This window comes from Pongo pygmaeus, chromosome 2 (assembly GCF_028885625.2).
Source record: "Pongo pygmaeus isolate AG05252 chromosome 2, NHGRI_mPonPyg2-v2.0_pri, whole genome shotgun sequence".
NCBI classification, from domain to species: domain Eukaryota; kingdom Metazoa; phylum Chordata; class Mammalia; order Primates; family Hominidae; genus Pongo; species Pongo pygmaeus.
The window spans coordinates 69,044,984-69,058,399 of NC_085930.1; the positions used below are offsets into that span (position 1 = coordinate 69,044,984).

Sequence of the window (13,416 nt, forward strand, 5' to 3'; positions counted from 1 at the left end):
ATTCAGATAATTCAGACCCAGATCTGTTTTATAAAAATGGAAGTGACATTTGTTGAACATTTACTATGTACCAAGCTCTATGCTAAACATTTAATGTGTTATATTGAATAAGCTTTTAAAAAGCCCTAAGGAATACATGTATCATTATCCTGATTTTATATGTGAGGATATTGACACAGAGGAAAGTTAAGTAACTGGCCCAAAATTACACAGTAAGTAACAGAAATGAGACCTCAACTTAACTTTGTCTGACACTGAAATCTGTGGGTTTTTTCTCTAACTAACATTACCAGTCATACATTTGCCTTAGATATTTGACATCTTACTTTTCAGCTTTAGTAGTAAATTCTTTACTAGTAGAATGAAATAAGGTGCTACAAAAGGAATATGCGAAGATAGTGTTTTCCTTTGCTGAAGAAGCTGTGCTACTTTCCGTCAGAGAATGACAAGAGTGAGATATTACAGAAAAACCAGCTTGGCCAAGGTGTGCATGTGTGTGTGCATGTGTGCATGCACACACACAGAATTAGCTTACATTTCTGCAACTTAGACCTGAAACTAAGGCTAAAAGCTGACTAAAAGGTGTGAAAAATAAATTGCAGGTGTTCTAAATAAGCCTATTAACATCTTCCTGGACCAAGGTCGGGAATTCCATCGAATTCAAGATTCGATTTTGAATCTTTGCCAGTGAGTCTTTCTCACATGTAATCTATATATTAATATCCACTGTAGCCTGGACCAGTAGGGACATCAGAGAGGGCCATTTGAATGCCCTTCCATAGGGAAGCTGTAACGTTCATGTACCAAACCTTACATTCATCCAGCTTCTTGAAGTGTGGTCTTCCAGAATGTTTCAAGACCAAATAGTAGACAAGCTGAAAAAGTTCCTTGTTCTAGACTTTAAAGCTGTAGTTGTGTAGGCTTGTATGTGCTCTGACCCCAGAAATATCAGAATGAGTAATTAATTTTCTCCTTTGTAGGATTTTTAAAATGTCTTGAAAGAATATTAAAGGAATTTTTGATCTTCAAGGCATATTAAAATGACTAAGACTTCAAAAATATTAATTGCTTTTATCCACAGGGAAGCGATCAGAGAGTGATAATTTTAGTAACACTGACTGCTATACCTAAGTGTCTTTTTGTAAAATCCTATTTGTGAAACTATGTTTAATTTTAGGAATGTGGTTTTTGAGCAGATATAGTAATAAGTACATTACTTTAAGAAGGAATGAGCAGTTCTGTCTGGTATTTTAATTGTATTGGCATCAACTGTGTTTTTCAGTGGTGACTAGAATTGGAACAGCAGATATAGCAGATAATCCTGAAACTTCATTTTAGATAAAATTCTGAACCTCCCAAATTTCATATCAGTCCATTTAGTGATTTGGTTATCATTCAGGTGAGTGCCTGAGGTGGGGCAGAAGGAAAGATAATGGGAATTGAAGACACCAGGGAGCTGTGCAGCCTGGCTGGGCAGTGACATTGAAGTCACAGAGGAAGAGGAGATTGCAGGCAACTTCTGAGATGTGTTTTTTGTTAACCACCTCTAACATCTGTTTTCACTGAGGTAGCATAGCAAAAACCTCTTAGGTTTATGTCATTAGTGTACTGCAAATATTTTCCTTTAACAAATCACTGATTTGTGCTGGTGATTTGAAAGCCCCTAGGTAAATTGATCACAGACTCTACTAGGTTAGTTGACAGGCTTGGCCATCCTCCTTTCTTAGCTAGAATAGTAGAGATGCTTCGTAACCTTCCTACTTTAAAAAAAAAATTGTGTGTGTTGTGGAGCATGGGTGGTGGCTGGGGTGTTGGCAAGAAGCTTACTTTACTCTTTCTCCAACTCTGTGACCCCTGCCAGGCCCCAGAACTACATGATCCTCCGCAGCTCCCACTTCCCTAGCTCATGGGTTTTCAGTAGGAGCAGTATCACCCCCAAAGGGTGGAATTTTGTTTTTCGTGGGGGTGGGGAGTGGGTAAAAAGGTTACTGTGTATATGCATAAAACACAGATATATATATATATATATGCTTTATACGTGTGTGTATGTGTATGCATACACATACACACAACACATGAACAAATAGACATCATATTTGTGGTATTAAAATTTCATGGGATTGGGGGAAAAGTGTAAAAAGGCCGCTTAGAAAGATGATAGTTTTAAAAGCTTGAGAAACAGTACCTTAAGCACATCAGGTAAAGAAGAATGGATGACACTGGAGTACAGAGAAGGGAATGAAAAGGTTGGGTTAAAACAACTTCAGCTTTGTTTAAATTGGAGTAGTTCTCTCTGAGGTAAGGAGTAGCAGGAGCTGGGGTCTTGTGAATAGAAGGGTTTAGAACAACTTCTGTTGAAGTAGGGGTGGCAGGGAATCTCAGCCTCCCTGGCTAGTGGAAAATACTAATGATGGTAAAATCTGCCTCAGTGTTCTTCAGCACCTTTGGCCTTTGCTCCTCCTCTCCTAATGGAAACTACATTTGGCTCTCTCTTTCCTTGCCCACCCCCACTCTCCCTCCTTCCTCTTACTGGTAACCACTGGTTTGCTTTCTGTCACGATAGACTCATTTGTTTTTCTCTAGAATTTTATATAAATGGGACGATACAGTCTTCTTATTGTCTGTCAGTACTGATGTACATATCCTTTTAGTTCCAGTTCAGACATCATAAGAGATCTTTTAGAAGAAGAGGAAGCCTGGGAAGCATCACATAAGTGAGTTCTCATAATCATGAAATAAGCATGCACTTTGACCTGAGAAATTATACTTCTATGCAGCTGATTTTCAAACAAAATGATATTTGTGCTTTCTGGTTTAAAGAAGTAGTAATCCTCATGCAAGGTAGAGATTTTCAGTTTACTACTTGTTTCTATATATTTCTGCTAAGAAATAGAATCCTATGTAATAACTGTAGTTATGTATCAGATGTTATTTCTGTATGGATAAAATGTTCTTATGGGCAATTAATACAGTCATGCATCACTTAACAATGGGGATACGTCCTGAGAAATGTGATTTCATTGTTGTGGGGACATCAGAGTATATTCACCTAGATGGTATAGCCCACCACACAGCTGGGCTCTAGGGTATAGCATGTTGCTGCTAGGCTACAAACCTGTACAGCATATTACAGTTAGGCATTTGTAACACAATGGTACCTGTTAGTGTATCTAAACCTAGAAAAGGTACAGTAAAAACATGGTATTATAATCTTATGTAATTGCCATAATGCAGCTACAGCGATCTTTTCAAAATGCAAATCTGATCACTGTTACTCATCCCTCTGCTCTAAAAATCTTGAATGGCTTCTTCTTCCTTTTAGGTTCAAGAAGGGACTCTTTAATATGCCTAAAAGGTCCTAAATGATTGGATCTCTTTCTCCAAATTCATCTCTTATTATTTACTTCATATTCATATTCTTTCTGCTTCATCATATAGACATCTTAGGTCCTCCTGCATGAAAAGCTCTCTCCCACCACAGAGCCTTTGAACTTGTCCCTCTACCCAGAATGTTCTTTATTTTTTCATCTAGTTTACACCCCTACTCAGCAGCTCAAGTTCTTCCTGGATCCAGTCCTCCTACTGTAGGCGCTTACAGCACTGTGTCCATCTCTTTCCAGCACATTTATATGATTATTTGTTTGTCCATCACTCCTACTGGTTTATAAGTTAGGCATTTTAACCCCACTGTCAACATGAGCCTAACTCATAGTAAATACATGTGTGATCTCATTTAAATATAACACTATGATGTACTATTATCCATGTTTTACAGTGAGGAAACTAAGGCTCAAAGGGGTAAGTCTCCAGCCCAAGGTCATAAAGCAATAAGTAATAAGTGATGGAGATGAGATTCTAACCTAATTGTCAAAAGTCAGCACCCTCAACCATTAAACTCTACTATCTTTCCAAAGGAGGAGAGGCTTGCTGTGCAGTTGACATTTTGTAGTTTCATAGCTGAATCACTGGGAGAGTGGAAAAGTATGGTGTATCCAGGGCATACATGGTTTTATTATGAGATATTTGGTGGTTCAAGCAGTAGCATTTTATTTAAGTTCGAGATTTTGGCTGCATTACTGTCTGTCACCTAAGCATTATTTAACTTTGAGTTCTGGAAGAGGAGGAGACTCCTTAGCTAACTACTTTCCTCTTGTACCTCTTCATACTGAACTAACCCTGACACCAGTGACTATGAGCCTAGAGTTCCTGAGCCCAAGCCTGTTCTTGATAATGATAACTTCTTAAAGTCATTACTACCAGAAAGCACTTAGAAAACAAATCCTATCATTGCAGTTTTTAAAGCGAGAAAGATACAAGAGCTTATCTAGCCCAACCCATTTGTTTTATGGAGAAGGAAGCTCGGCTCCAGAGAGGTAAACTGACCCTTGGTCAAGGTCCGAGGACTAGTTAGTGATACCGCCAGGATCAGAATCCAGGCCTCCTGATTTCAGCAGAATACAGAATAATTTAAACAGCCGCAGTTCCTTCTAAGGAAGAACTTATGCTGTGATGTAGTTTTAAAAGCAGAATCAGGAAAAGCCTCCAGAGCTTTACTTTTCAACAAAATGTTGTAGTTCTACAAATACCCATCTTAAGCTTATAGGCATTTTTTTGTAGTACCACAAGTGGCATATTTGAGATATTAGTCTTAGAACATACCATATCAGTTCCAACACATTCTCTTAATTCCACAAACGATTTAGAGGTTTCGCTAGCAACACATGGCTCCATATAAAGCAGTGTTTTTGTAAGCAGCAGGAAACTTATTTTCTACAGACTGGTCTTGGGGTCTTATATCTACATTTTGTATTTTATGAGATGATTAGTCAGGTGTGGCCACGAGACACAGGAGAGGCTCAGGAAAACAAGTTTCATTATACTCACAGGTCCTAGAGACAGGGCATGGCACACCATGCAGGTCCACAAGGGAAAGACACTAGCGTGGTCAGGAGGCAGAAGACAGGAACAAGGGAAGTGCTTTAGGCTAGAACCCTGATTGGGGTTTTCTCAGGAAAGGCAAGGCAGGGTGGGGTGAACAGGGCAGGACTGGCTAGTTTGAATAATTTCAGTGGCTCCAAGCTATAGGAGTGGTCCCTAGTTACCTAGAACCTGGCCCTGGCATGATTAAGGCAGAGGGCTATTGCCTCTTAGGGTGTTGGGGCCAGATAGAGGAGGTGTGACTGTGGATTGGTTAGTTTGCATGTCATAGGCATACTCCTGGCTGGGCCTGTTGCTGTCTCTGAGAATTGACCAGCCTCTTCTTATGCCAGCAGAGGCAATGTCTCCCCAGCTAGAAAGGCTATATATTATGATGTCAAAGCATCATAATATATAGGAAACACACACACACACAGTTTTTACTTAGCCTGTCTGATGGTTCCCTGAAGACTCTACTTGCAAGACTGTCTTTACTTGACTTGGAGCTTGCTCAATTCAAAAAGCCTTTTTTCTAAGGGTGTTTGTTGAAAGCAATGAGAGGCATTTGACTAGCTTTGCAGCTGTCTGAGGCGGCAGATAACAGTTGGGGCAAATGATATGCTAACCAAAAAGCAACAACAACAAGCTACAAGATATATTTACATTGAACAGAATGAAAATAGAAAATGGTCCTGGTGTTACTTCACATTTTGGGGTCTCAGTTTCTTTACACATAAATGTGAGTAAAATGTATATGCTTCAGTGAGTCTAAGCCCTTTGCTCCAGTTCTGCTCCTCCTCCAGTGTCCCCTCTTCTCAGTGAATGGTAGGATCATAGTCCTCCCCACTGTTCAAGCTAGAACCTAGCAATTATTTTAAACTTCTCACTCTCCCTTACCACTCACCTGCAGTCGCTTGCAAAGTCCTGTAGATAAGTGGTTCACAGACTTAAAATTAAAATCACCTGGAGGACTTGTTAGACTACAGATTAGTGAACTCTACCCCTAGAGATTCTGATTCAGTAGCTTTAGGAAGGGGCTTAATGATTGGCATTTTAGCAAGCTCCTAGGTATAGCTGGGGCAGCTTCTGTACTGTCTCAATCCCTTTGTGTCACTGCTTACTCCTGCAGGCACTTTAATTTCCAGCTTGCAGCAATCACTGTCCAGCTGTCTCTCTGCCTTGGTCTATTGCCAGTTCATTTTGCCAGTGAAATGTAACATACAGGTATTTTCCCCCTTAGACTTTAAAGTAGCTCTCCACCATCCAAGGCTTTTCATGTTCTGGCCCCGGCCTACCTGGCTGGCTCATGGAATTTTATTCCCTCACTTCCCCACCCCACAACTGTGGCTTTGGCCAAGCTGCCAAGCTGAACCACTCACAGTTGCCTCATGAGTTACACCGCCTTGCCTCTGGCCTTTGCACACGCCGCTGCTTCTGTCCAAATTGCCCTTTCCCCTTTATTCATCTGGATAGCAGTTGACATTCCTTTCCTCATACTCTGTTCAAAAGCCCCTGATTTTGCTCCAGCAGCACTCTCACCCTTTCTAGTGAATAAGTACACTGGATTTTAAATCCCTAGCACCTAGCACCGTGCCTGGGCAGCCCAGCATAGGCACTCAATAAATATGTGAATGAATGAATGTGTCTGTCAGTCAGTCAGTCAGTCAGTGTTTATGGGATCTGAATGTATTCACTAGTAGATTCTATGTTCTTACTTGGCTTTGAGAACCTGTGAATGAATAAGGATCACCACTGTAAACCAAAAACAAAATTTTAAGCCATCAGCTGACTGAACAGACTCCCACGTTGGCCAAGGGGACCCATAGAAACCTTAAAAACAGTCCCTGGCCATGACAGCACAGGAGGTCAGACATGCCTCATTATACCTCCTCCCTTTTGCAGTGTAGACATAACAACTGGCCAACATTAATGTTAGAATAGAGATCATAGGACTGACAGAACAGATTTTTTTGTGGTGATAAAATACCAAATTATAGACAAGACCTAAGGCCATGCCAGGCAAGGGTTAAGTAAATCACCCCACACTTAAAGAGTAATTATGTTCTAATTGCCACAAGGTTTTTCTTTTTCTCTAGCAGCTAAACAAGCACTGGCCTTGAGATAAACAATGTTAAAACAATTGTAGCACAACTACACAACTGCCAGATGCTGACTAACTGACCCCCTGTTCCACAAGCTATAACTACAGCATTGGTTTGACAAGAGACTGATTTCAATAACTTTCTCCTGATAAGAGACCACTGACCATGGACTGGTTCTGGCCAGTTTTATAGTGGCTGAGCAGTTGAGTGCCTTTATGTCCTAAAAAGACCTTTTGACATAAAAGGCCTAATTGTAATGTATTTAAATGTTAAGTCTCCACCCAAGAATCAACATGGGTTGTGTGTAACATGCATGCATGCATTAGGACATGCATTAGGACCCCCCTTTATGAATAATCATAGCTCCTCCTGTAACCTGTTGAATATGTATGTTTGGTCCACACATTCACCATAAATCCCTTTTCCCTCTTCCCTCCCTTACAGTGCCTGTCTTTTGGACTCTGCCAGAGTTAGCACTTCTCAGCCTTGTCAGAGTGGTCACCTTGCTGGTTGTAATTGTTTATAAGAAATAAAGGCTCCTTTCCAAATTTGTAAATTTGATTTTTAAGCTAACACCACTTAAAAATCTTGCTAACTCTTTGTCTCTATCTCATAGTGCCTTTAAAAGAAAATTTTAGAAAATAACTTTATCTAATCTTATAAAATCAGAAAAGGAAGAATCATTTTCTCTATTAATAGTCTACATTTCATCTTAAACCCATAAGAAGTTGTTTGCAGCACTTATGAGCCTGTCATGTTTATTAAATGATACAGTTACTGTAATTGAAAGTACTTGCAGCAAGAAAACAGTGAATCCCATCTTTAAAAAAATGAATAAAAGGAAACTCAGGCCTGTTTACAGTGGTCCTTGATCTGACCACTCTCTGTAATCAACATGAGGCAAGGAGAGCCACACACCAAGAGATTCTTTCTATGGGCCTACCAAGAAGGAAAGTAGGTCATCCTGGAAATAATGTGTATTGGAAGCAGGCTGATGATGAATGGCCAGATCTCCTAAGGCATGTTTTTGCATTCAGTAGATTCAACACTTTAACAGTAGATAGATGCCTCACTGTGGCCCTCCCCAGGAATATCCTCCCATCTGGCTAACATGCTATTGTCAAATTTTACTAAAAGAAATTCATTAGTAATACCTGCTGGAGACCAAGAATTTAAAAACCTGTTGTACCTGTGAGATCTTATTAAGTGTTATTCCAATAAGTCAATGTGTTACATGCATGGAAAAAAATATGGGTTGGGTTATTCTATTAGGATTCTTGCATTTTAGGGGATGAGGTGTTTTAGAGAATAGTTCTGGGAGAACCACTGAGATCCTTGCCAGGAACTCCCCTCCTAAGGAAGTGGAAGAAGTATAGATGACTTCTTCCACTACCTCAATAGCTGTGCAGCTATCATAAAGGCAAATCAAAGAGGGGAAACATGGAAAGAAAATATTACTGAAAAATGTTAAAGGATTATTAAAAACAAAGTATGAGAATAAAGAGCAATAAAATAGAAGTTAAAAGTAAGGAGGAACATCCCACTAAAACTTAAGCCTTAAAAAGAGTCAGAAGTCAAATAAGTAAAGACAATAAAACATTAAGATAAAAAATTTGACATGATGAAAGTTGAGAGATTTTAAGAACATAAACTAAAACATGAAAAAAAAGTAAAAATGATAAGAGTGATAGCAAAAATGGTGGAAATTCTCTGCTCCGTAAAAGCGATAACAAAACTGCAAAAATTGTCAGAATCAACTTTTAGGAAAACTCTGAAAATTAACCAAAGGCAGCAGCAATTTAGGTAGGGGTCATTTATTCAAGAAAAATGTCTGAATCTCAGTGACAACAGTGAGCTTTGTGGTGATTCGACTGGCTTTGTTCTCATCCTTCTCTCTCCAGTTCCTCTGTGGCCTTGGGAGCCAACAGTCTGCAGTCATGGTGAGGACCAGCAGGCTGACAGCCTGCAGAGAAGGCAGAGTGGGGTTGGAGCCCCTTTAAAGCCACATTCCCAGAGAATTTTTACTTAGCCTGTCTAATGGTTCCCTGGAAGACTCTACTTGCAAGACTGTCTTTACATTACCTGACTTGGAGCTTGCTCAATTCAAAAAGCCTTTTCTCTAAGGGTGTTTGTTGAAAGCAATTAGAGGCATTTGACTAGCTTTGCAGCTGTCTGAGGTGGTAGATAACAGTTGGGGTAAATGATATGCTAACCAAAAAGCCTAATGGTAAAAGCTGAAGAATAAGATTTCCATGGGGGTTTTGAACAGCTATAAAATATTCCTGGGAATCTAGAGGGCCGCTCTCATTCATAGAGCTTCTGTGCATGCTTAGGAAAGACCTAAGGAAGCACTAAACTTTCACCTCTGGTTAGCCATGAGGCTGTGTGCAAGCAGGAAGTAGAGGCTAAGGCAGAGTTGTCCACTGAGTGTTGAGTGAATGTTGATTGCATGCCCCAGCACACACACACAACCCCTCCGCAAAGACTGGTTTTGCTGAGTTTCTGTATGATATTGGTTCCAGATGTCTAAGGAACTCTTCAGTCATTAGTGGACTACAAAGCTAATCAAGCAGACACTTTTAGTTGCCATATACAACAAAGAATACATATTTATAGGATTGGTTTAGAAAAGTCACTAAACAATAATAGCAAACAGCAACAACAACAAATCCTGGAGAGATCTTGTTTGTTGGTTGTTTATTTTTGGTATTTATCATGATTGGGGTTCTTTGACCAACTTTGATCTTGATTTGATGTGTTTCAACATTTTTAGAAAATCCACAGCCATATATATTTACATATTTATTTTCCATAGTTCTTTCTCTCCTTTCTTCCAGGTATTACAGTTATACACATGTTATGCCATTTTTGTTGTCCCACAGCTCTTGGCTGCTCTATTCTATGTGCACCCCCTCACATACTCCTTTTTCTCTTTGTATCTTAATCTGGATGGTTTTTATTGACATATCTTCAAGTTCACTAAGTCTTTTTATCAACTTTATGTATTGCACTTAAAGCCTATTGAAGGAATTTCCATCTCGAAATGGGTTTTTCCTTTGCTTCATTGTGTATCTTACTTTTTGAATGCTGGCCATGCAGTGAAGGACCATAGGAACTGAGGTCAATAGTGTTTGTGCCTAGAAATGCACATCCTTCTATTGGGTCATTAGTGTTGGGAGTTGAGCTGGGTAATTCAGAGTTGACCTGGATTGGAGTTTCCTAGTGACTAATGTGACCTTCAGTGCATCCACTTCAAGTTACTCTAGCAGGTGGCTGCTTTGACTTCTGCTTAGTTTTGGGGCTGGATTGCCAGAGGGTTTTTCTCACTGATTTTGCTCCCATTTTCCTTTCAGCCATGCTTGCTTTCCTGCACCAAATAGGGGCATATCTTCACCATGTCCGTGTCTCTCCCTCAGCCATTTCCTGCTCCTGCTTATTGCTTGTTGTTAGGCTCATGGTGGGAAACAGCCGGGGTTCACTGTTATCTCAGTCCAGCCTGAGTCTTAGGTAGGCCCTGTGTGCCTGAGTCTCAGGAGTGGGCCTCTCTCAGCACTTCCGCCTCCTCCCATGGTATCAGGCTACTTGACCAAACCTCTGCTTGGTGTCAGTGTAAGGTCATCAGCTGGAGATGATTTACTGCCCCTTCTGTAAGGTAGAGGTTTTAGTTTCTGCCATTTCCCCTGCAGCAGTGAATCTTTGCCTGCGTTCCTGCAAATGAGGTCATATGCCTCCCCTTGAGGCAGACTGATTTCACCTGTGTTCCTTCCCCAGAGGCCATGGGTCTTTGCCAGAGCCCCAGGGGGAGTTTCCTGTGTTTCCCTCAGCAATTGAAAAGCTTATGCTTCATGGGAGAGAAGCATTCAGGAAAGCAGGCAGGACTTCTTCCTGTCCCCAGTAGCCACTGAAGTGGCCCCTCTCCATTCTCCTGTCCTGCTCCCAGTCTTTCTTGTGAGCACCTGACAGAGGCTCGTGGAAAAGAGCTGGCAAGTGTGTGCAGACTCTCCTTGTGTCAGGGGCCTGCAATACTAGCCTGTACCTAAGAAATGAGGAAAATCTTAGCTGATTGTTCTTTACCTGTTTGTATGGCTGCCACCTCGTTCTCCAACACTCTGCCAAAAGTGAGAGAAGTGTGGCCCATCTTTGGAGGGGCATATTTTTCTTTGGAATTTTGCTTTCTTAGTTCCTTTACAACCTCAGGTCTCTGAAGGATCAAACAGAGTTAAGATTTTGTTAGACTGCCTGGCTTTTTCTTGTTAGGATGGGAGCAGCTTTTTGTTTGCCTTTTTTTCCCAGCCCTCTACATGCTAAACAGAAGCATAAAACTCCTAAATTTTAATTCAGAAAAAGGGGTTCAGAACTCATTTACTATCTGTGATCTTTGCTAACTCACTAATTCATAAAGTGGAAATACTAATAATAACAATTATGAATTCATCAACAGAATAGAGGGTTATTTCGAGGTTTTAATGAAATAATATGTGTGAAAACACTTGTAAACTAGAAACTGCTGTACAATAATCATTACTTTCTAAGATGTCATTTCTTTTTTCTGTCTTCAGAAACGATCTTCAAGACACAGAAATAAGTCCAAGACAGAATCGCCGCACAAGAGCCGCTGAAAGTGCTGAGATTGAACCAAGAAACAAGCGTAATAGGCATTAATGTGGGCTTTTGCTGACTTCAAATGCATTGATTAGCATATGGTACTTTTGGTTGCCACAGTTAGATTTTCTATTTATAAATGCCCAAGGAAAGATGCTAAATTCTAAATATTACGGTTGGCTGATGTTCATTCTTTTCTGCTTTTCCAGAGGGGAAAAATGTTACAAAATATTCTTACTTGGTCAGTTGCCTCCTGCCTCTAAAACATCTCTCTCTAAAAATACTGACATTTCACACAGGCACCAGCTTTGCAGAGGAGGTAGACTCTTTGGCACTTTGGCACAGGGATTTGGTTTGGTTTGGTTTGGTTTGATATCTAAATTTCAGAATGTCCTTAGGCCATTCTCCTTCTCTTCCATAGAGAATCCAACCTCACAAAAGGATTCTTTCAGCTTCTTTATTACAAGAAACAGTTGAGTTAAATGTTTATGTTTTTGGAAAGGCAGGATGTCAGTTCACATCCTTGGTGTGTGTAAGTACCGATGCAGGCCACCGCCGTGCCTGTGTTACAGCAGCTCCATGATGGTTGTTGCCCCAGGTTAATGTAGTTGTTTGTTAGACCTGTGTCTTACACAGTTCTCAGAGTAGGATATTCGTATTATAATTTAAAGCCACAACAGTCACAGAGTCACAATAACTTAGAAACATTGCGCATATTCTTCTGAAATAGCACTTAAAAATGATTAGTGTCAGTATTTTTTCACTTGGGTCAATCAAATCTGTAACACCGAATCCAAGCTATTAAACAAAAAGTATGCAATGAATGAATTTTGTAAATGGAGTGTATCAGTTTACAATAATATTCTTAAAACAGTATCCTCTGGATAGTTGAGTATGGGTTAGAAATCATTGAAATGGATTGGTCAGAAATTGCTATCTGTGTAAAATGTCTACCAGTAGCCAGATGCTTCCAGAGTTCATAATGCCTCTCTGGCATTTCAGAGCCAGCATCCCCCAACTCCCACCCCTCTGCCACCACCCAACCCAAGCACATCAGCTTTCAAATGAGATGACAGCAAATGCGGCAATGTTAAGACAAGAAATTTATGATTTGCCAGATTCAACATTTATGACCTCCCCTTCCAAAGATTGTCTCCATTGACCTTGTCTTTTTGGTATGCTTTGGGGTTTCTGATAATGTGTGGAGTCTCATTATCTGAGAGTTTAGTTTTTCGCAGTGAAGTGCAGACATTTGATTTCTTTATGAGTTCCCTGTGTTAGAAATGGCTATAGAAAAATTTGTCATAATAATTTCATTTGCTTGAAATCCTGAGGGATGCATTAAGGAAACTAAAAGCACTGGTTACCAAATCTATCAGCAGAACTGATGTGAGGTAAGTGAGCATGTCAAACAAAATAGGAGCTCACATGGCTATATTTATGTCACTGAGTTGTCAGAAATTATGTCAAAATGAAAACTGCTTGTTTCATGACAAATTATATAGTCTATAAATTAAACTGGAAGTAATTATTTAATTGCAGCAAAAGGAGTTTGTGAGGGAGCGGTGAGACCCAAGATGGGGAAAGCAGGCACATGAGTTCATTCAGCAAGTATTTGGTTATCTGTATCTGTCACTGTGCTGACACTGGGAATACAAAGGTGGCCAAAGATCGTCTAGAACAGTGGTTCCCAGTGGGGTGGGCAGAAAGATTTTGCCCCCCAGGAGATAGCTGGCAATGTGTGGAGACACTTTTGGAGGTGGAGGGTGGTGAGGGGTACTACCAGTATCAATGG

At 40.2% G+C, this 13,416-nt stretch overlaps 1 protein-coding gene across 2 annotated transcripts in view; it reads left to right on the top strand.

The window, feature by feature from the left end:
• RAD18 (RAD18 E3 ubiquitin protein ligase) overlaps nt 1–13,157 on the top strand; it is an 83,395-nt gene extending 70,238 nt beyond the window's left edge. For both annotated transcript variants that reach the window (XM_054482615.2, XM_054482616.2), the window contains 2 exons: nt 2,652–2,714; nt 11,579–13,157. In XM_054482615.2, coding sequence (XP_054338590.1) covers nt 2,652–2,714; nt 11,579–11,681 — 166 coding nt within the window. In that variant the 3' untranslated portion in view covers nt 11,682–13,157. The remainder of the gene's footprint in view (nt 1–2,651; nt 2,715–11,578) is intronic.
• The last annotated feature ends 259 nt before the right edge of the window (nt 13,158–13,416 follow it).